Here is a 22,744-nt window from a genome sequence, read left to right on the forward strand (position 1 = left end):
GTCGGTGGCTCGATACCAGTTTAATATTTATAACATCATACTGACTTTAAAAGACATAACGCCTTTGGCTGATACCACAATGAAAAACGATCATAGTAATTTTTCCATGTCACAGTTATTTATACAATTTTGATAAAGTTGGTGAAAAGATAATTTGCGGATCGAACATTTCTTTTTCTCTGCGACAACTTCGTTAAAATCAAACTTTTTCATGATTATACAAAAAGTTTTAAGTGAAAAATTAAAAGAACCAAAAAAATATCCATTTTCATTAAAATATGTCTAATATATTTATCGAAATATTGTAGTATGATTAAATAACACTTACTTTTCTTCGATGTCCTTAGCCTTGTCTCTGACATCGTGAGCAGTGTGCTCTTCGTCGAAGTACAGTTTTTTAGTCTTATCCACATCCAAAACGGTTAACTGCAGCTCCTTATGTGCTTGTGCCAGCGAATCGGTACACTATTGGAAAGAAATCAGAGATAAAAAAAAACCGAATAACTCAATATTGTATAAACATACGATGTTAGCCAAACTCACTATATATAAAAAAAGTAAATGGTTTCACTGTAAAAAGAGCATTAAGTTACTTGTAAACAAGAAACGAACAATTCGAATAAAACGATCGATATCTTTGATATATAAACATAACGACCAAAATATGAAATTGTCAAAAAAGCGCTGATTTCCTTTCATCTGTTCTTCTCAAATCAGGATGTTTTCTTCTCCAAGATGGTGGTAGCATTTACTTCACCTATCGAGAAATAAGTTTAATAATTAAGCATTAAACTTATATCTTGGTAGTCGAAGTAAAAACTGCATAAAATGTATAATAATACACATTTGAAAATAATTTAAATATTGAAACGTTCATGAATATTGTCAAAACAAAGCTGAGTTTCTTTCACCTGTTCTTCTTAAATCAGGACGTTTTCTTCTTCAAGTTGGTGGTAGTCTCAACGTCGACCACCGATAAATAAGTTATAATCACTTATTTATCGGAGAAATTATGAAGCAATGAATTTGAAGTAAACACTCTATTATATAATACTTATATATACATGACACATAGCTATAGTATATCTATTATCTGTATATTATATACTAAATGTCGATGTGGCTTTGTTCGCATTTATGAGTTAGTGGTTAGGTGCTAGGCTTAAAAGTAACGTTCCTTGGCGTTAGATAGATATGTTGACTGCTATGTATATTTTCGAAATTGCCATATTTGTAAGAAACAATCAACATATTTATCAAAAGGCTAGTGACGAAAGTCGATATTAAAAGTCGAAAGCTGTAAAAGTGCTCTTCATGATAGAAATAGATATGGTCATAAGATTGTTAAAGTATTCAGATTCCTAAGAATTTAAGAAAATTACCGCAACGTTTATTTAAAACTAAACTTAAGCCTGGCTATAAGAAAATTGTTTCTAAATGGTAGAAGAAATAAAAAAAATATGTTTTATTGTTATTTTGTTAAATATTTTGACAGATATATAATTATATATTTTTGTTGATTATATTAATAGATTTAAATCAACCTATTAATTAATTCACAGTTTTAATTGTATTTTACATTTAACAATGTTTAAAACATGATGTTTTTATAAAATGTTCATGCCCGCTATCTCTATCTTTATGTACGCAACACAATACCAGCAAATAAAGAATCTTGCCTTATCTTCTAAACATATTGTAAGGCACATTACACTTTTTGTTCAAAAAAAACTTCCAGCCCTTGCTTCATATTTGATTCAATGATGGCCTTGTTTAATACGGTTTTCATCAATAAAGTAATTCAAGAAGATATATAAAAACATATGTATAATATCCTAGCTGGAAAAAGCAAGAATTTTTTTTGTGTGTATCAGACGGACAGACATAGTTACTTGCTCATTTATAATATTTGTATAAATATAAAAACGGTATTACAACATATAATGGCTTCAGCTAGTATTGAATAAAATTTCGTTTTTTAAAAGTTAAGTTACTTCAAGATAATTCAGATTGTAAATTTAAACTTTTTGTTTGGTTAGAGTGAATGTCATTTTTAGGGGTTCTTTTTTTTGCCTATTTTGCTCGATATTGGTATGGGCATTGGTGGCATTTAAAATATTCAAAAAAAAAAATTGTATATTTACTTTAATAGTAAATAATAAAATTTAAAAATAAACAAAAATAATAATGGTACGGAACCCTTCGTGCGCGAGTCTGACTCGCATTTGGCCGGTTTTTATTTTACTGGCATCGACAGCAAATAAATATAAAGAAACAAATTATATAATTATTAGTTCATTCAAATTAATTCCTGAGTAATTTTTGCAAGTAATTCTATATATTTTTATAATAAAATATTAATTTAAATATAATAACTTTGCATATTTCCTTATCTGTGTGTAAAATTCTTTACGAACAGGAATAATGCTCTCAATATAATTGGGATTCATGTGTCAAAGCAAAATGCACTCCCATCACAAAAAGCTAGACAAAGAGATTTTCTACGCGCTTTGACATAAGGAAGTTTTGATGCTATAATAAAAATTGAATTCCTCGTGTAAAATATTTGAAACCCTATATATATTTTGTATTGTATGCTTTATCCATATTTTATCAGATCCTATATGTCTTTTGTAAAGCATAATTTCGACGCTGACACTAGTTATCACTCGTTGACACTGCCTTAAAAAGGCTGGCGAAAGCGCGCCACCACGAAAGCGACGAATTACATTTGATTTACGCAGGTAATGACCGGTTATGGTTGCTTTGCTTTGGAGAATTGATATGTAAGATCGGATACGAAGCATCGATGATGTGTCAGTACTGTGACGCGGGAGGGGTCACGTCTCAGCATACGCTTTTGACATTTGACTTTTGACTTTGCCTCGCGTGGAATGCGTAGAGGACCGATACTGGGCCGCAAGATTGGACGAAAATGCTCCCTGCGACCAATAGTGTCGGCATAATTCCACTGGGCGGCGGCGCGGCGAATCGTAGCCTTCTTCTGTGAGACCGTAATGGTCCAAAAGTAGACGGCGGAGCAGAAACTGGCGTAACCCAGTTGTGGATGCGTGAGTTACGGGCCTCGCTAGTCTTATTTATGACAGCCATGAGGAGGGTGGCAGCCGGTATGGCCTTGTGTTACAGTACGCGCGAGCGAGAAGTGCGGAAGGTTGGGGGGTAATATCACCTTCCCCCAACGAGGGGACCTGAGCACAGCACGGGAATGACCTGTGGATGCATTATATCAACTCGATCCCTCAGCATCTCCGATCCGTGTCAAAGACGGCCGTCGCAGTGGTTTTAGTGGATAAAAATCCCACAAAGCCTGCTTCGCTCGAGATATTCGCGAAAATTATAACTTAGTTCAAAAAGAAAGCTAACTTCAAGTTAAAGCTTCACTTAAAACACAATATGTTCACTGTCGGTTATCAATGTATGTATTTTTTAGAATAAATAGATACAAACATGATTGACCACTATCCATAGGATATTGGTCCTGCAGAATAAAGTGTCATTACGATGATGTATACGATTTTACAACAGGATCCCAGAAAGCATTAAAACTGCCCTGTTACAAAATTTAAATTTATGTTGTACAGGGACTTTTATGTATAAAAGGTAAGTTCATTGATAATTCAACACTTTGAAAATTAGTTCGCACTTTTTAGGAAATTTTAAGCAATCACAATATTTCACAAAAAAACACCCGCTGATTTTTCTTCGCTTGTATTTCTCAGGACCAGTTCACCAGTAAATGAGATACCACTTTTTTTTTCTCTTTTGTCAACTCTGTATATTTAGATATTTGTGACTATCTTATAAAATAATAAATAAAATTTGAGTTCGAAATTATGATTTAAAATAAAGTATTTGTAGAGTACACTTAGCAGTCATCAAGCTTGTCTCTTGAAGGTATGTTTATTGCGTCTACAACCATGCAATTACATGAAGCAGACTTCTGAATGTCTCACTATCTGGATGATTTTGAAATTTAGTGGTCTTTTTGATTTTTACAAACTTAAAACACTGTGACTCAAAAACGTAACAATGTAGACCCTTAACCAACTGGCCTAAATCGATTCGTATCGATCTGTACTTTTATCTCTATACCTATGACACATAAGCAATCAATCATATACTGAAATGCTCGCCAGCTCCGATATTAATATCTAACGTATCATTTTCAAATTGATTTACTAATTTAAAATAGTTTTGCATCCATACACATATTTTATGTACCAAAAGGCGTTAAAAATATATCTTGGTATATAATTCGAAAAAGAATCAAAACTTTTTTCGGTCTATAATTTATTTTAAGGTGATTTCTGGCATTTATTTTATATAGATCACTATTAATCATTCGACACTATATTCAAATGACGTAGGTATCAATTAGATACTATTGACACGATACCTCAAATTACACCTATCGTATGAAACCTATGGCACTGTATAGTATGGTAAAATCATAATCCAAATGGACGAGTACGATCACCTAGATAAATATTAATTATATTTGTTTTATGTTTTTTGTGGATTCTCTTAAGGGCATTCAGTTCATGCATAATTTGAATCTGGCAATGAAAAGAAATAATTATTATGAAAAAAAATAATTCAGGGTTTCAAATATTAATAATGTCAATTTTCAATAAGTGAACGATGTACTGGGGTTTTTACCGTAGCATCTTAACTTCAGAATAAATTAATCCTCAGAATATATAAAATTATTTGATTCAATTCAACTTTATGTTATGATCAATGGTATTATAGAACATACCATAAACGTTTGTTCCCCTGTTGTTACAATATCCAAGTAATGAGTTTAATTTCCACTTTGATATCGATGTTAATAAGTAATTTATTTACGTTGCTACTTTCCTAATGACGTATTAATTATTATAAAAGAAAAATCGTCGTTTACATAAATGCTATAAAAGATGGTTTAATATATTGCATATTATGTACTTAAATCTTTTTTTTAAATATTTCCTTACATAATTGATGACATCACGAACTAGCCGTACAGCAACTGATTTTACAGGACATCTTTCTATTAATAAATATATATTTATTATGCTAGTAATTTATATTAACATGCATATGATCTCAATATTTACTCGAAAGACATCAAGCAATATTTGTTACCAGTGGTTTATGGAACGGTTAAGCTGAAATGTGTTTTATTTTACGATTTTGGTAGGCGGACAAGCAATTGGACCACCTGATGGTAAATGATCATCACCGCCCACAGACATTGGCACTGTAAGAAATATTAACCATTTCTAACATGCCTATCCTTCCTATCCTTCAGTTTTACTTTACTGTCGTCATAATTTGTTCAATCAAAGCCAAAAGTCGCTGTGAATGCTCCGGAAATATTAATATTCGGTATTTTGCTAATTGAGCGAATTCTTAGCAACGCAGACTAAATTACATGATTTCTGTAAACCTAATCTTATTCTGTAATTAGCGGCCTAAAATGAAAATGGCAGACCATATCGTTCGAAGGACAAATATTTGATCCAATAACAAAAGAAACATTAAATAATAATAATACAACATTCACAATTACGTACCCATCTATTTTATACAATACTAGCTGTCGACTCGGCTTTGCACGGGTAGAAAAAAGGACTGCAAATCGGTTAAAAGAAATGTATTGAAAGACAAACATACTAAGAAAAAATATTGTTTTTTGCACCATAATCACTCGCGAATGGTTTTCGAATGCACAGTGGATAAACACAAAAACACAGAACACCTTAGGATTATTTTTTAAAGTTAGGCATCTAAAGTTTAAGTAAGGATTATATTGCAAATTTACCTTTTTTGCGACGTTAAGCTTATGTTGTCGAAGACCCTTGGCCTCATCAGCAATCTGCTGTTGAAAAACCTCGACAGCAGCCAACCTCGCCCGAGCCAGCTTTTCATTTTCCTCCAGCACGGTACGCCAAACATTCCACATGTTCCTGGTTATAACATTTACGTAATAAATAATACTACAATAATAAAATTGTTACCTAAATACCTTCTGAATATTAAATATTAAAATTCGCAAGTCGCTATATCATATAATGTAAAAGTATATGTACATATTAAAAAGCTAATTTAATAATGTAAAAGCAGTATGCAGCAGCAAAGCAGCAGAGAGTAGTATTACTAAAAATGAAAAGTTTCTATGTAACGTAACACAATTTTAAACTAAAATTCAAATATGATTCGCAAAGTCACGTGGCGTTGGTGCATTTTATTTTTACACTTTATTTTCGCATTGACAGTCAAAGCTATTCGTACTAAAGTAAAATTGTTCAATGAAAATTTGGTTTCAAAAATATTTTTAATTTAACATATTTTGATTGGATTGAGAAGATTCGCTGGTGCACAGTTCTGGTCCACGGCTTCGTGCGTGCTCGTTCGCGGTTCGATTTGTATGTGGTTCTGAACCCTAATCCTGATATTAATTAGCATCATAACTAAAATTAATGACAAACGTTTTTTAAATATACTTTATTTATTATAAATTGTATCAACTATAAAGTTATGGAAAGATTATTTTCACTCACCAAAAATACTTTTCTTTTAATTATTTCAATAACCAATGGCTTTACAAGGGATGATAAGAAAACAAAGCTGCCTTTTGAAACATACTCTAAGATCATATACCAAAACGTCGCCATGGGCGACATCACGCCATGTTCTACCTATTCGATTAAAAATAATATCCTTGTACTGAAGCGTCAACTTCAATTACCGCGAGGGTATGTGGGTGTTAATAAATGACGTATAAACACATATTACATTATGCATAACCCTAAGGCGAGGGTGGCACAATAACGACTTAAGAAATTTATCAGAACACTCAAGAAAATGTTGGTTTTATTGTTTCATGCTTTATTTACTTGTACAAAAAATAGACAATTATTTACGAACAAGATTTTTATATATAAAAGTAACTTGCTCTCTATCTTGACGTAATATTTTTTGGTTTGTTTAAACGTCATGCGTCAAGAGATGGATTTAATTACCGAACCGTATTGTACCGGCATAATAATGACACTAAAAAACTTTATTCAGAATTTAAATTCCACGACATTAAAGTGAAATACAAAAGTAATAAATTACTTGATTAAAACCTATTATAGATCGAAACTTATTTAAAACCAAATATTGATTGAAACATTGTGATTTTTCGTATTAACATCATAGGTATGAAATAATAATGTTGACAATACCTTGTGTTAATATAATCAAAACAAGAGTCCGTATTATATGAAGAGAGATCGCCCTGTCATATATTTATAGTTATAAAAGTACATACGCAGCACCGGAATAGCAATACGAAATATAATTATTATAATACTAACCATTTCTCTTCGGCACCATCGACCTTTAGATCGGGAATGTTTGGTATTTTCTTGTTTAGATAAGCCGATGATATTTTCAACAAAGCCTAAAACAAACAATTTCGTTTAGTTAAATTAGTAGATAAACCCTGAAAACGTGAAACATCCAGTCTTGGTGGTAGGGCTGTGCGCAAGCCCGTCTGGGTAGGTGCTACACACTCATCCTATATTATTCTGTAGTATTTAGTATTGTTATGTTCCGATAATGTAAGTACAGGCACGAGGGACATCTGAGTTTCTATGTAGTGGCGCATTGACGATGTAAGGTGTCGTTAATATTTCTCACAGTGACAACGTCCATAGTCGGTGGTGACAACTTATCATGAAGTAGCCCATTGACATAAATAAATATGATTAAAACGGCCTTAATTAGCTTGCAGAGACTTCCATGCAAAACACACTTTTACAAGTATCAAGATACAATAGATATATTCACTCAGAAACGGTACACCCATCAACATTAAAATAATTATTTTTTAATAAAAAACACTTAAAAATGTAATTTAGTTTTTTTAGCGAGCGAGCAGTTACCCAACTCATATCCTCTAGCGGTATGAGTGCTTGCTGCAGGTGGCTGCCACACTCCTTAAATCTCGAAATCACTAGAGGAGTGCAGTAGCTATCTCTCTATGAAAGTCGCTGGTTAATTAAATTATTATTTTTATCTTAGGCCTTATATCCAATATTTCAGGTACCGTCCAGCGTCGACTCGATGAAGTAGCGTTGAAATTGTGCGTATGTTATCAACCTTAAATTCTTAAATTTCCTATTTTAAATCTGCTTAGAATGTCAAATTCAAATTAATTTGATAAAATACCTATGTCATTTCAAAATCCCTGAGGTTCATGACTCAAAGGTTCTCTTGGAAAAACTTCTGGTGTTATATAGGCGTAACGATTTAAATTAAGAAACATAATAATTTTAACTGCAAACTGCCTGGTATTATTTTAAATCATGACCTTTATGCAAGTATCGAGTTGATAACGCTTTGAACTGTTCAGTTAAAGTTAAAATGCCACCTAGTCATGATTAAACATCCGCATTTGCTGCACTGTAACCAAGAATCAGTTAGACTGTTCGAGGAGAATGGAACCGGATGCCATTCTACAAGATAGTTGAAGCATTTGCTAATTTTATATTCTCGTCGTTTGCAACTTTAACAATTTACTGACATTTGATGTAAAGATTGATAAAACCGAGTGATATTCATTTTATGTTGAGAAAACGACTAACACCAACAGCCTGCCGATATTATCAGAAATATAGTAGTATTTCACCGAGTTCAATATTTGCTTTCGCGCCTGATTGAGACTGAGATTAATAACCTCTTCGTGTTTTTAAATATTTTAAAAATAATGAAAATTACTATGCTTTTTAACGAAACGAAAAAAACCTCTCTAGAAAGTATGTATGTGTTGAGTGGCTTATGTCGTGAAAAAACAAAAGCATCATCTTTAAATAAACCGCAGCGTCAAAATATCTTTCCACCACACACTTTCGTTACTTCTTCGTGTTCCTGCCTTATGTTATTAGTGATGTGAAAGTGAAACAACAAATATATAAATTAATATTTTATTTGTCTATTTTGTTTCTAAAAGTTGTTGTCTTATACTGAAGGACGCTCGAAACATCAATGCAAAGTCCTCCGATACTCTCTGAGGTTTTCTGAATGAAGAAGCTCGAAACTCATCGTAGAACACGTGCACAAAATGGCAGAACGTGATATACGACATTGACTATAATAATTGTAAAATATATATAATACACATCATCTACTTGGTGGTAGGGCTTTATGCAAGCACGTCTGGGTAGGTACCACCCTTTCATCAGATATTCTACCGCCAAATAACAGTACTTTATATTGTTGTATTTCTTACAGCGCCTTTGTCTATGGGCGGTGGTGACCACTTACCATCAGGTGGCCTATATGCTCGTCCGCCAACCAATACCACAAAAAAAAATAACGCATCACCGTCATCGGTTATCAACATTTCGCAAATGAAGTCATACAGAATCGCACTGCTGGGAGTGTTCTCAAAATGAGGAGATATGAGAAATAATGACCCTTTAGTGGTTAAACGCAATCCTGCATCTTCTTGAGGATGATTTTGAATCTTGAAAGCTGCGACACAATATCTTTACAACAATATTACATATATTTACAATATTATACATCCTTTCGAAAAAATCAGTGACCGGACCATCATTGTATGGACGAGGAGGAAAGGTAAACTTCTAGCACCGAGTTTCCGAATTCGCAAAGTGAATACATCCTTCTTGGAGATGGATGTAGTCGTTTCTATAATAATATTACATAGTTATTATGAATTTGGACGATTAATAATTAATTTTATTAATAGTAATTTAAATTAAACGTTAAAAAAAACACACTCCCTACAAGATATTAATGATAAAGAAGTGGTGACTTAGTATTTGTTGATTCACAGGAATTCGCATTAATTTAATTGTACTTTATTGACAAAAAAATCTACAATTTAAATGGTGGAAAAGACTAACTATTCAGTTTCTTATCGGTTCTTCTTGGTAAACTCTACTTTCCGAACCAGTGGCAGCACGACGATTGAAAAGTGCTATTATGAGCCTACTTGAATAAAGAATAAAATAGAAGAATCATTTTGATTTGTTTTGTTAAACCTTGGCTCGAATGCACTAAGGCGACTAAAGGTCCTATCCAAAAAGTGTGCTACTTAAATGCGCTAAAAGAGCATGAAAATTGATGTAAAAAATTCTAAAGTTTCTATAAGCAAATTTAGCCACCACTCACGGTATTTATGTGAAAAGACAGTCATTGTATCACTTTTTAAGGATGAAGATAATAATCTCTACGAATGTCTTGTTCACGAGAACTTGTCTCGTGAACAAGACATTCGTAGATAATGTCGAAATATCGAGCTCCACCAAATAAAAATAAAAAACATGGTAAATATCCCGTTTTAGATACTGTTAAAAACTCAGATTTTGGCAAACGCTAAATTTCATACAAGGAAAAACTGACCTAAAAATTCTTCGATACGCTTTAATTTTTTATAATTTACGATAAGCTTTAAGCGATAATTTTTTGTGCGTTTTTTTACATTACTTGATGTATTTATTTTTGTTATTTAAATTGTTTTTTTCTTTAAAACACTCGATGATATTGTATGTGAGCAAACAATTTCTTTCACGACTACAGATCGACGACAGTTTTCTTCTTGGAATGATAATGCTACTTTTTGGAAACTAAAAGGAGAAGAAGTCGTTTGATCGTTGTAAATGACACTGCTGAAAGGGCGGTCAAATTAATGCAAGATTTTAACGGAATTATTACAGTTGAAAAAGAGTACAAACAATTCTTCTTATCTGTGTCCAGGAACATAAAAGTTTGTATTCAGATTGGAAAAAACTACACTAAAGATCAGTTATCCCTGGCTGATTATTATTAGTATTTTATGTTTTTAACTCAATGATAATGTTTGTCTTATTTTATTTCACATCTTATCCACTTCATTTGTTGTATTTATATATAGTTTGTTATATATATATATATGTTAGTTTTATAGCAAACAAAACTATCAGGTAAATCAATGACTTTTAATTAACTTTGTAGCTTGGTCGGCACGGGTTGCGATCATGTTAAAAAGATGAAATTTGATATTTGATTATGTTTTAGCATTTATAACAAAAATAGAGCGTATGCATATCGAAATTCAAAAAAAAAATCTTTGGTCATTTTAGGGACAGCCTTTATTACACATATTATTATTACCAACGTAGATCCCTACATCGAGTCGTACTTGAATAAATTAAAGACATACTGTAAAATATTCCAGGTCATAGAAATCCTTTTAAGTTTCTATAGTAAAGTTTTACTTTTATTTTGGTTTTTCTCTATAAAAACAAGAAATAAGACATAATACTTAATAGACGTTATCGGTTTTTAAACGCAATTATACAAAATATATATATATTACGACTTATTATTATTTATAATTTAGTTTTGGATTTTCATTGTATGTAGTTTATAAGATAGTTAACTATAGCTGCAATTAAATATAATTGTAATAGGTAGTATTTAATACATAATAAAAATAAGCTTAAGGAAGATATACTTCCTGTTCCGGTTCTCTTCTTAGTAATAAGACAATGCTTCTCAGTTTTGTTCGACGAATTATAGAAATAACAACTATTTTCAACGAAGTCCTATTTTCCACAGTATAACCTCGATAGTTTCCATCTAAAACATACATGTTAAGATAAAATTTCTTACCTCGGAATATGATTTCTCAATGGCCGAACGTTTGATGGTGTAAGTGCGGAGATCTTCTAGCAAATCACATTCATGTTGATTCTTTGCGTGAAGTTTCGCAATTTGCTCAGTATGGAGATTCTTCAGAAATTTCGTGTAGTTACTCTGTAAAAGAAATACGTATTAAAGTATATATTCAAAACGAGATGATAGTGGAGATGAAGTCAACTAGTGACGCTATATAAAATAGGTATTCCAAACAGACTTTCTCTATTCTTATAAATGCAGGTACAGCAATTCATAACAAACGAGAATTTAATTTCACTTTAAAGTGTTTCTGAAGGAAGTCTAATAAATGTTAATACAAAACTAGCTATTGAAACTTGAAAAGGTTTTTATTTAAAGTTCATTGTGAACTCGCAAACAAAGAGAAACAGTTACATAAATTCAATTGACGACAAAGTAAGGGATATTATTGTATTCAATAGAATGTCAGTTACAAGAAATAATTATGTATACCATTTGAGATAAAAAAAAAAACATACTTAATAACAGACGATAAAGTACGATTCTATGTGTATCGATAATAATTTGACGTATTTTTGACAGTCCAGTCATACACACATTTGGAAATGCAAATCAACCGAGAAAGCCAAATTTTGGACGGAGTAGAACGATGATGAGGATATTTCGACCGTCACAGCATCATTTTCTGCGTTTCAAGGGCCTTCACGACTCGAAGAGAGAGAGAAGAGGAACTTCTCTAGCCAGGACCATTAAAACGACGAAAAATATTTGAAAAACATGGCCGCCTTTAATTATTATTTCAATAAATATTATGTATTTTATTCATAATTTGGCTGGCTTAATAATTAATTTTGTACTGCAAAAATTCCCCACACCCTTCCATCCTTTGTGTCGTGTGAATACCACCGTTCGAGCGGCTAAGTCTGTCACGAGGTTTCACTCCCCTTTTTCCGTCGATATCTTAATAACGGTGAACGATACGTGGAAAATGCAAAGAACCATAATTGTAGATCGTAAAAAAAGCAACAAAAAATTATTCCACAAAAATTTACGTATCTCAACGAAGAACGGAGTTATTATGAAAAATCGGAATTTAACCCTTTTTTCAAAATGCATATGGGTTTTTTTGGTCGAAAATTTGTAGTTAAGCTTTTCTAGCACAACACGCACAATATGCAAAATTGGTCTTTCTCGTTTCATTTGCATTTCTCACCCACTTGTTCCGATGTAATGACTGGACTATGAAGTATTTGGTATAAATGATAAAGAAAAAACAATTTTATGTGTGATATATTATTATTACACAACGTCTGCATAGTCCTGTCTCATAATACTCTTATAAACGAATACTTTATGGGCATTCGACATTGGGAGACTCGTATACAGCCTTCTGGCGTACTTTCAAATTATAGACATTAATAAGATCTTCCCACTAAAGGCTTAAATGCCTTTAAATCGTATTCTTGAATCTGAAACTAATCCTCTTAGAGATGACTGAAGGGAATTAAATCATTTCTTACATTCATACCCAGGTTGCTAGATAAATCTTAATCCGTGCAATAATTAATTAAACTGTAATCGATCAAAATAATATTATGAATTATAGCATATAAGGCTTAATATTGAATATTTCTAAAAGCAGCAATCGAATTAAAAGTTAAGAAATTGTCTTTGTGATCTGCTTAAAGTTCTATTCCTTCCAACACTATATAAATAAGTTAAGATTATTATATTACTATGAACACTATACATCCCTAGCTGTTCTTCACATAGCATATTTTGTGTTATATACGAATGCCTATATAAATAATAAAATTTATTAAATAATTTTACCGTACAAATTTACGGTTCATGATTACACGCTTCGAAGTATACCGTGGAGTCACAATCCTAGATTGATATATATAAGCACGTTCAAACATACAAACTGCATAAGTTTAAAATATAAACATAGATTATATATAAAATAACGGCCTTTGATGAAATAACACTCAAGTAAAGGAAATCGAAGTTGAACAAGTACCGGGAAGCGGGAAGATGTGGGTTTCCCTATACTCCATTTCCTTAGTGGAATAAGGTGTCAAGCATGTGTAGAAAACGTTGCCCGTTAATCAATAACGTTTTATATAAGATGCAAATAATATTATAAATGCAGAATGTATAAAATTTATGCATAAATTAGTAAATCGCATTTCATGAGTCTTCTACATGGGTACTCTGGAACGCCATTAATAATAACAAATAATATTATGTACAGTAAAGGGCATTATGTTTACATTTCTGCAGATACTAGAGTTGGCACTCTGTTGATACTACATTACCAAAGTAAATCCTTCGTTTTTAATATGAACTCAATAAAAATACACACGCAAATTTGCAACAATATATCCAAAAATATTGGAACTTTTAGAGTAATTGAAAAAACAGGCTTTGCTTTTTTTCAAATAAGTTTATTTATATTTGTTTTCTATCAAATTATGCTATTCAAAGTTTATATTGAATAAAACCAATAACATCGTGCCTTTACATTTGCCAAAAAGGTAATATATATATTAAATGTAATCAATACCTACTTTATACTATATTGTTTGTTTAGTATGTCTTCTAGATAGTCCGAGCATGTGACTTGCTAATTGTTGCCAACCCCTTGTAATAGTGATATATTTTATATGTAGGGGAAAAAAATCTCTGTTTAATTTAGTAGGTGTGGTAAAATTAACAAAGTTATTAGTACTTTTTGTAAGTTGAAAATTTTAAACAATATTTAAACTGTTATTTGCCATGTTTGGCGTTTGGCGATGACATGATCTAGATTGACGTTCAATTATATCAGAAGGGTGTGAAAATGTAAGTTTATTTCGCAAGCCTTGGTAAGTAGGTACTTCCAGCTTTTTCCAGAGTTCCAAAATTTTAGATTTAAAGTAAGGAACAGCAAAATTTTTGTACTTTATAAAAATGGGTTTTTATATGGAAATCATATTTCTCTAATTTAATACATTAAAACTTTAAATTAATAATATGCCTTGTAACCCTAATAGAGAAAATTATTTTATATTCCGGTTTGTTTTAACTAACTTTCGGATATATAATACTCTTCAAATTGTACAAAACCAATATTCACTCAGTGAACTCTAAAAAAGTACCGTCTAAAAGAAACCTGAGGATTCGGATCCGCCGTCATTTAAACACACGAATATTTCTTTCATACCTATTCGAAACTTGCTTTTAGATTTTCTTTTAAAAAATTTTGCGTTTCAAAATCATCCTATTCAGTCTTTTTTTCGCTATTGCGGGCAGGCGTTGCACAGTTTGTACAGTTCCGCACCAGCATTTGTAAATAGGAATTTGCATGGATTTTACTTTTACGGTTCAACTGTCTGCTTAAATAATAATCAACATATTTTGGAATAAAATAATGAAAACTAACTTAAGTCAAATTTTTGCGACATTATTGAAATAATACAGGTGAAAATAATAATTAACCTTCACGAATTTAAATGTGAATTTAAATTTAATATTACGCAATAGGATAATAGTAGTATCATGTATAATTGAATTCAGGAAATTGATAGTATAATTCTTTGTAATAAGGCCACAGTTTGAAAATATAAACGTAAGTGGAAATTACTTCTAATCTACTATAGCGAGTCGTACAATATAAAGTTGAACTGTACCCTCAGTCGATGCATTATTAATAATAAACGAAGTTCAGTTTATTCTTGTTTGATTAATTTATTTTACAAAGGGCCGAAGGGGAATATATACATTTTAAATACATAAATTAGTCGCAGGGTAATGTCACAAAAACAACATACAATGACACATAAATGTGTGATGTGTGTGACAGTAAATGTACAAAACATTTTCCTAAAAACTTTACTACAAGAATACCCGATTCAAGCTATTACTTTTTTGAGAATATGAAGACAGCAGACAATATTTTTATGAAGACAGTATATTTATTGACAATAATGAGAAGGAATATCCTCTTTCTTCTCAACGTTAAATCTGGGTGTACTTCTGAAAATCCCATACCTCTGGGCTCCGGTTGATCTGAATGTTGATATACCTATATAATTATATATTATGCATTGATGCGCTGCTAATTAATATGATGGGCAAAATACCTGCATATTTCATTTTCAAGTTCATAGCTAGACAAAATATTTATGGGTAGATAAGGCTATGTGGTTAGTCAATTAGATTATATGACAGTTTTCTGTAATCTATCGCATTAATGACTATTATGGAAAAAAAAACGGTATTTATGGGATTTTCGAAATTGTATTCCAAAATGTATTTTATGTCGACCCAGTTTTAGTTTTGTCGTATATCATTGGATAATTTTGACAAGGCTTTCGTTTTAATACGATGGCGCATTACTTAATCAAAAAACTTTAACACTTATTTAATATTATCTAAGCAAAATGAAAACCGACTTTAAAAAATTGAGTGAATTTAATATTTATAGTGAATTTTATCAGCAATAAACAAAGAAGCTATCCAGTCTATTATAAATACTTTTCATAAATTTTATTGTCTGTATAACACAAACATAGTATTACTGAAGAAAAGTAATCTAATAAAAGTATTAATTAAGCTAAAAAATTATACGAGGAAAAGTAAGCTGTGTAGTCATTACTCTATAAAAAGAGAAGTTCATGAAATATATAAAGAAAATACATATAAAGAAAGACTCTCTTAACCTTTCATTACAAAAAAATAGTATTGAATGTTTTTGCATGAACTTTTCAATTGCGCTGTTGTTTTGTAACGAAATACAATACAAAATATTGGTTATAAATATTTTGAATTATAATATATAAATACAATACAAAATATGGTATATAGGTTTTTTGGCACTGTTATTTTTTAATTTTGGCATTGACGATCGATATTTTTATGAGTTTTGAGGAATACTTTCTTTTAATGTTGAATTGCTATTTAGAAGTTACACACTAACTATTATTGTGGAAAATTATAATTGTGTGTACATTATATTTAAAACTGCAACCCAAGCACATGTGTGTTACTTACTCTGAGATTATAAAAAAACTCCAGTCAGTTGGAGCGCACGGAACATCAACCGACGACGCAAGAAAATTGAATATAAAATCACAAGCGAATACAAATTTCCGGTAGCGTGTGTAGTAACGATTTGTTAAATAATTCATAATTGTTAATTATAAAAGTGACAGCAGTTTTGATCTATTAACAAAAATACGTCTTGTTTTGCATTACCGGGAATTTATAAACGCTTGTGATTTATATTCGCTTTTGTTGCTTCATTATATTGTTTCGTGCGCTCCATCTGCTTTTTGTTTAATATCTTGGGTGTTACTATCTATATATCTAGTCATATCGATTAGAGCTTATGTTTTGAAAGCTGCATTAAATATTATCGCGAGAAACTAATTCTTTCCACGTGCAGTATGTAAAACTAACAGTAGTACACAAACTAAAGATTGAACATAAAATTTGCCTGTATAGCACTGGTCTTTGCGCTAAAGCTAATTCTGTTTTAGTTAAAGGGTTTAAAAGTAATGCATTCACACTTCATTTTTTTTAATATTCGAGTGGAAAATATTTGAATATTATCTGTAATGACCACATAAATACACCTACATGCGCGCCGACGCTTTATTACGTGTCTTAAATTTAACTTAAAATAATTTTATGCTAATTTTTTTAATATATCCTAATAAGTGCTTTAATTCGAAAGAACTTGTACAAGTTACGGCTAATTCAATTAAGCTTTCTTTGAAAATATATTCCATAGTCAAGAAAATATATTAAGTTTGAAATGTTTAGTAAACAAAAAAGTTTAATGTTCAAACTGACATCATCTTTAAAATATAACAACTCAATAACCACCCGCTTTGATGGGAAGTCCTGTAATTGAACATCTATCTAATTATTAAAGTTTGAAAGACAAACGACTTATTAAATGTTAAAGTTACTGCGAAATAATAATATTATACGACAAATTGGTGGACTATGAAAATTTATTTTTAATTTATTAAAAACTACATATCTGTACGTCATTAATATGACATTGTTCGATACGAAAGCTTCAGCCGTAACACTCCGATATTTGTATGCTATTATGTTATAAATATTGATGTTATCGGAATATCAAATAAACAAACAAATATTTCGAATACTAGTTTGCTTAGTTTAGCAGTTTAGTAAGGAAATTCTCCGTCCTCAACTGCTGATATAAATATAACGTCTAATTTGTAACTGAAATCGGTATCCAAGATCTTTGGTGTGTAAGTGAAAATTTAATACAAATATTAGTAGTAGATGTCATTAAAATTCCGTGAAAATTAAACCTTAAAAATACAATTTTTCCATTCTTATACTTGAATTTTGTCAATTTATTTGTGTAAAGGCTAAAATATAAACAAAATGGTAAAATAATAAGGATTTAATTTTGAAAATTATTAAAACAATTGAATTGTCATCATATCGATATCACATGTATTAATATTAAAACGAATAACGCAGTTCCTGCCATAACTAAATTGTATGTTTCTTGTAAGCTTCGAAAGATTATCCAATTTAAGTGTACATCTTTCGATACTGATTCGATTCGTAAAATTTTTGCCCTTAACACTGCGACGAACGACATCATTTATACTGAGCAATGGACCAATTACTTAATCTAAGAGCATTGACCACTACCCAGTACACTATGATAGCGTATTCTAGAAATACTCTTGTATGATACTAAGTAGGGCAGTAATAGTGGTATGCCTCAAATTACAGCCTAAAACAAAAGAGCATTTAAGAAAAATCACTGACAATGCGATACCGCGGTAGCACTGTGAGATACAGGTATCGCGGCTCAATGAAGTGTAGAGCGCTGTAATGCGACATAGTCCTTCTTCATTATTATTGGCCTGTCATGATAGTTGTCTTCATACTCACCTTCCTCGGCGGTGGTTGCATGGTGAGGCGGTTCGCCGCAACGACGGCGGCCGACGAGGTTCCGGAGCGCGTAACGTGGATCGATGGCGACACACGCAAGCGTGACCGTGTTCTGCCGCGTTCGCTCGTTGCACGCCCGAAGCGGACTTCGCGCATGCGTCTTCAAACATTTGCCCCATTAAACCATAGACTGGTTCCTCCACAGACTAAATACGTCTCCAGATATTAATAGGCAACTTTGTTAAGTAAAACCAACTGGAATTTAGTAAATCTTGAAGTATATTTCATGACAAACTACTTTATATAAATAGTAACATGACTCGTGCTCATCAGTAAGGCTCATTAGAGCATTTCTGTAAAAACAAGGTAAAATCCGCAGTAAAACCAGATCTTAAAATTTCAAAACGTGATAAATTGGGATATGTATTAACAATAATAGTTATAACGTAAATTGGTTTTCAACATTTCATTACTGTGATGATGTGAGTTCTTACAGAAAGCCACTGCAGTCGTCAGTTTTGAAAAAAGGATTCCTATATGCATGACGTATTACTCAATTTGTTTCAATTTTTATGTATATGTTTGACACTTGGCAAATATCTAACACACTGGGTGTCGGACCTGTTTTCGTTGTCTGAGACAATTACTATATTATTTACACAAACGATGTTACACAGCTCAATAGGTATTTGTAAAAGTATTTTCAGATACCTTTATCAACGTTTGAGAATATTATATTAAGAACAAAACTTTAGTGTTTATACATATTTAATACTTTTAGTTATAACGAAATGAAATACACTTCTACGAAAATTACTATGAAGTACTTACATCATTCTGGCCTCAAATTCAGCGAACCTTTTTTCACAATCAGTATCAGAGAATCATCACGTACTAGGACCATATAATTGCACTTAACCGTTTTTATATATTACCTACTCGATAGTTACAGGCGACTGCCTTTTATTATTAACAAAAAAAAACTGATGAAAACGATCATATCCATGTTAAGAGATTATTCGCATCCAATGTATTATTGGTTTGGCAGTTAAAGGGTTTCTGAAGTCATATGGCAATCGCTTAGTATATAAGCAATGCGACATGTTTGGATTATATTGATGAGTTACTACTTGTCAACTATTAACCAAGTTATAAAGTGTATGTTGTGTGTATCAATTATAAGTATAATGACGTCATAAACAATGAAATACTACGAAACATTTTTTAAGGGATGTGTGCTATTGTGTACATCAGGGATGCAGTGAAGAATGAACTAAAAAACGATTTAGTTCATTCATGCTACCATTATAACTTTTCTGAGGATGATAAGCGCGAAATATTACTATATCTGTATTATACATTTATTATATAATATTTTGTAGTTATAAATTAGTATCCATATCGGGAAAAATTGATAAAATATCCATAACGGAAAAAAATCATATAAACATGCTGATCTTTAAATAATTAAGAATCATACATATCCTATGAGCGCTCTCCGCTATCTATAAAAAAGGGTAAATTTTATTTTCTTGCAAAAATAAAATGAATATTATTTATTTATTTTATTTTATTATTATTTTCTTTAGCTCTGCTTGAAGGTATCATACATTTTATACTAAAATAGGGCACTTTATATGCCGTTTTCTTTCTTTTAAAGAGAATCGTTTCTGTTGATTTTAATCTAATTTCGGAATTCGTTTCTTTATATTATGAAATACCCCATAGAGCAGTCGTTTCGCGTTAAAATGTATGTTTATTTATTCTATAATTCCCTCATCATACTAAAACAGCATATAGTGTTTAAAAGTTGTCGAAATCTAAAGTTCAAGTGGAATTAAAATTTAGCCACAAATTTTATTCATGTCAAATAACGAATCCTTCGTCGCCTTAAATGAGTATTGATGGAAATGTATATATATTTTTCTTGAAAAGTATCTTTAATAGAAAAATAATATAATAAAATATAGTAAATTCTCCAATAGCATTTGGCCAAGGTCCAGACTACCCATTAAAATCTAGCGGTAGGTACCTTTTCTATCATAGTGAGACGAGTTTTCAATGATAGAACGGCAACAGAAATATACGTAGCGTCTGTTCTGATTGACTCGCATAAGGAGACCATCACAGTCCACCTGCCCTTCGAGCATAGCACTTAGTAATTTCGTCAAAGATGGCCACCAAGACGCGGTGAGGCGATGAGACGCCTCACTCCATCAGGATATCTGTCTGTCATATCTTGTCATTATAACAAGCGCGACTAATTGGGTCCTCGGCGCATGTTTTATATATATATAATAATTTTGGTTATTTGAAATAAATAACCAGTAATAAAAGATTTAATCTATATCTATCTGTATGTATATATTAATAAAAATTGCCAACTATAAACGGTTGAACGAATTCGGCTATTTTTTTTCATAAGTTCCTTAAGGTGGATGGAATATTTTAATGGAGAGGAAAAACATAAAATTGTGTGGAAAATTATAAAAAAAAAACATTTATCTATTCCCATACAAACCAATTATCAATCATCGTCAACCTATACCAAGGCGCGTTTGGTTTATTGTAAATAATATTATTGTACGTGTTAAGTCATTCACAATTAATTAATAACTAATATTCCTCGGTCCGTGGCATTTTCTTGTTTGTTTTATTTATTTTCACTTTTCTTCCGTTCGGTGTCTCATTTACACGCATGCCGCCTAGATGTGGGCGCAGTAATTTGGGTCGAAGAACTTAAATTCTAAAAACCAAGCACTTTTTCAATCTAATTGGAGTAGAGTCCAGAACAACGTGAAGAGCGAAATGAAATTGAAAGGAATAAGTTCCATACAACCCGTCGTCTTCAAACTGCTTCCAATTTTTAACGAGTGGCTTTTAGTTATTATGTGTAAAATGACTACAGTTCCTACCGACGCGTTGCTATTGGACCTATAGACTTAGTTTGTCCATATTATTTTTATCTATTATATATCTCCTCTCTACTGATGATACGTGGCAGTAGATTCCAAACGCGAAGACGGCCAATACAGTCAGGAAGAATGCCACACCTTTTTAGTATTTTTTTGTGGTATAGGAATGCGGACGAGCAAATCGACCAACTTGTTAGTGGTCACAACTGCCCATAGACAATGGTTTTTTAATTGAATATTTGCTAAATATTATTAGAAATATATGTACCCAACTCTTATAGATTTTCTCCTTATATCTAAAAATTCAAAAAGGAGCGGGTTTTTGATTAATGTGTTTGTTTTATTATGAATGTATATACGGCTCGATTAAATATTATGATTTAAACTTTATTCTATAGACGTAGGTCCTCCGGAGGCCCGATATATTTTTCTTTGACGTACCGTATTTCAGAAAATGAGATGAAATTATAAAAGCTTTTCTCAATTTTTTACACTCACACTCACAATCAGCTCACTCCCTCAAGTTCTTCTCTTTATTATAATTAATAGTATATTCTCTTTAGTATAATACATTTAAACGGTTTCTGCTCATAGAAAATACACTTTTCAATTTGAATTAGTATTTCCAGATATATTATAGGATGTTTCAGGATATTCTTAACAAAAATATATACTGCAGACGTGCAGTAAGATCGGATAGCTTGTTCTGTTGTTGATTCTATTTACGACATCTTGAACAAGTTTTATTACGAAAGTTTTTTAAATGATCAGTTAAAATAATAAAAGCTTAAAATGTATTAACTCACCAACACCAACTTTTTCTTCTTTTTCGTTCCATATTTTTCATAATAACTTGACCGTTTTGAATCCATATTTAATTTACTTTAATGTATACTCGTATATATTTTAAAACATAAACAAACATCAAAAACTCCTTGAACAAAATTAAAACAAATGAATACATTTCATATAATAACTACACGATGTCATTTATAAAAACTAACCTAACAAGATAAACAACACCAGTCGCCATTACAATTTTTACAATGATAATTTGTAATCAACACAATAGATATTTTATTGATAAGGCTAGAGTGGGTTAAGATTATTTGTATTAGATATTGAGAATTTATAATAAAATGTATTTGTTGTCACAAACTTATTTAAGTATCATATATTTAGGTAGTAGCTATTTTATTATAAACCGCATTATCGAT

General features: G+C 31.4%; 1 protein-coding gene across 5 annotated transcripts in view; it reads right to left on the reverse strand.

Moving 5' to 3' along the window:
- Positions 1-22,414, reverse strand: part of Nwk (nervous wreck) — a 30,851-nt gene extending 8,437 nt beyond the window's left edge. Inside the window, exons 1-6 of one of the 5 annotated variants that reach the window (XM_026633970.2) lie at positions 19,444-19,683; positions 18,613-18,772; positions 11,674-11,817; positions 7,368-7,453; positions 5,828-5,972; positions 329-465 (exon numbers count right to left, since the gene is read on the reverse strand). In XM_026633970.2, coding sequence (XP_026489755.1) covers positions 329-465; positions 5,828-5,972; positions 7,368-7,453; positions 11,674-11,817; positions 18,613-18,772; positions 19,444-19,448 — 677 coding nt within the window. In that variant the 5' untranslated portion in view covers positions 19,449-19,683. Of the gene's footprint in view, positions 1-328; positions 466-5,827; positions 5,973-7,367; positions 7,454-11,673; positions 11,818-18,612; positions 18,819-19,443; positions 19,684-22,333 lie in introns of those variants that run through there. The other 4 variants (XM_026633977.2, XM_026633985.2, XM_064220357.1 and 1 more) reach the window with 4 other exon arrangements.
- Positions 22,415-22,744: the final 330 nt, after the last annotated feature.

This window comes from Vanessa tameamea, chromosome Z (assembly GCF_037043105.1).
Source record: "Vanessa tameamea isolate UH-Manoa-2023 chromosome Z, ilVanTame1 primary haplotype, whole genome shotgun sequence".
Classification (NCBI taxonomy): domain Eukaryota; kingdom Metazoa; phylum Arthropoda; class Insecta; order Lepidoptera; family Nymphalidae; genus Vanessa; species Vanessa tameamea.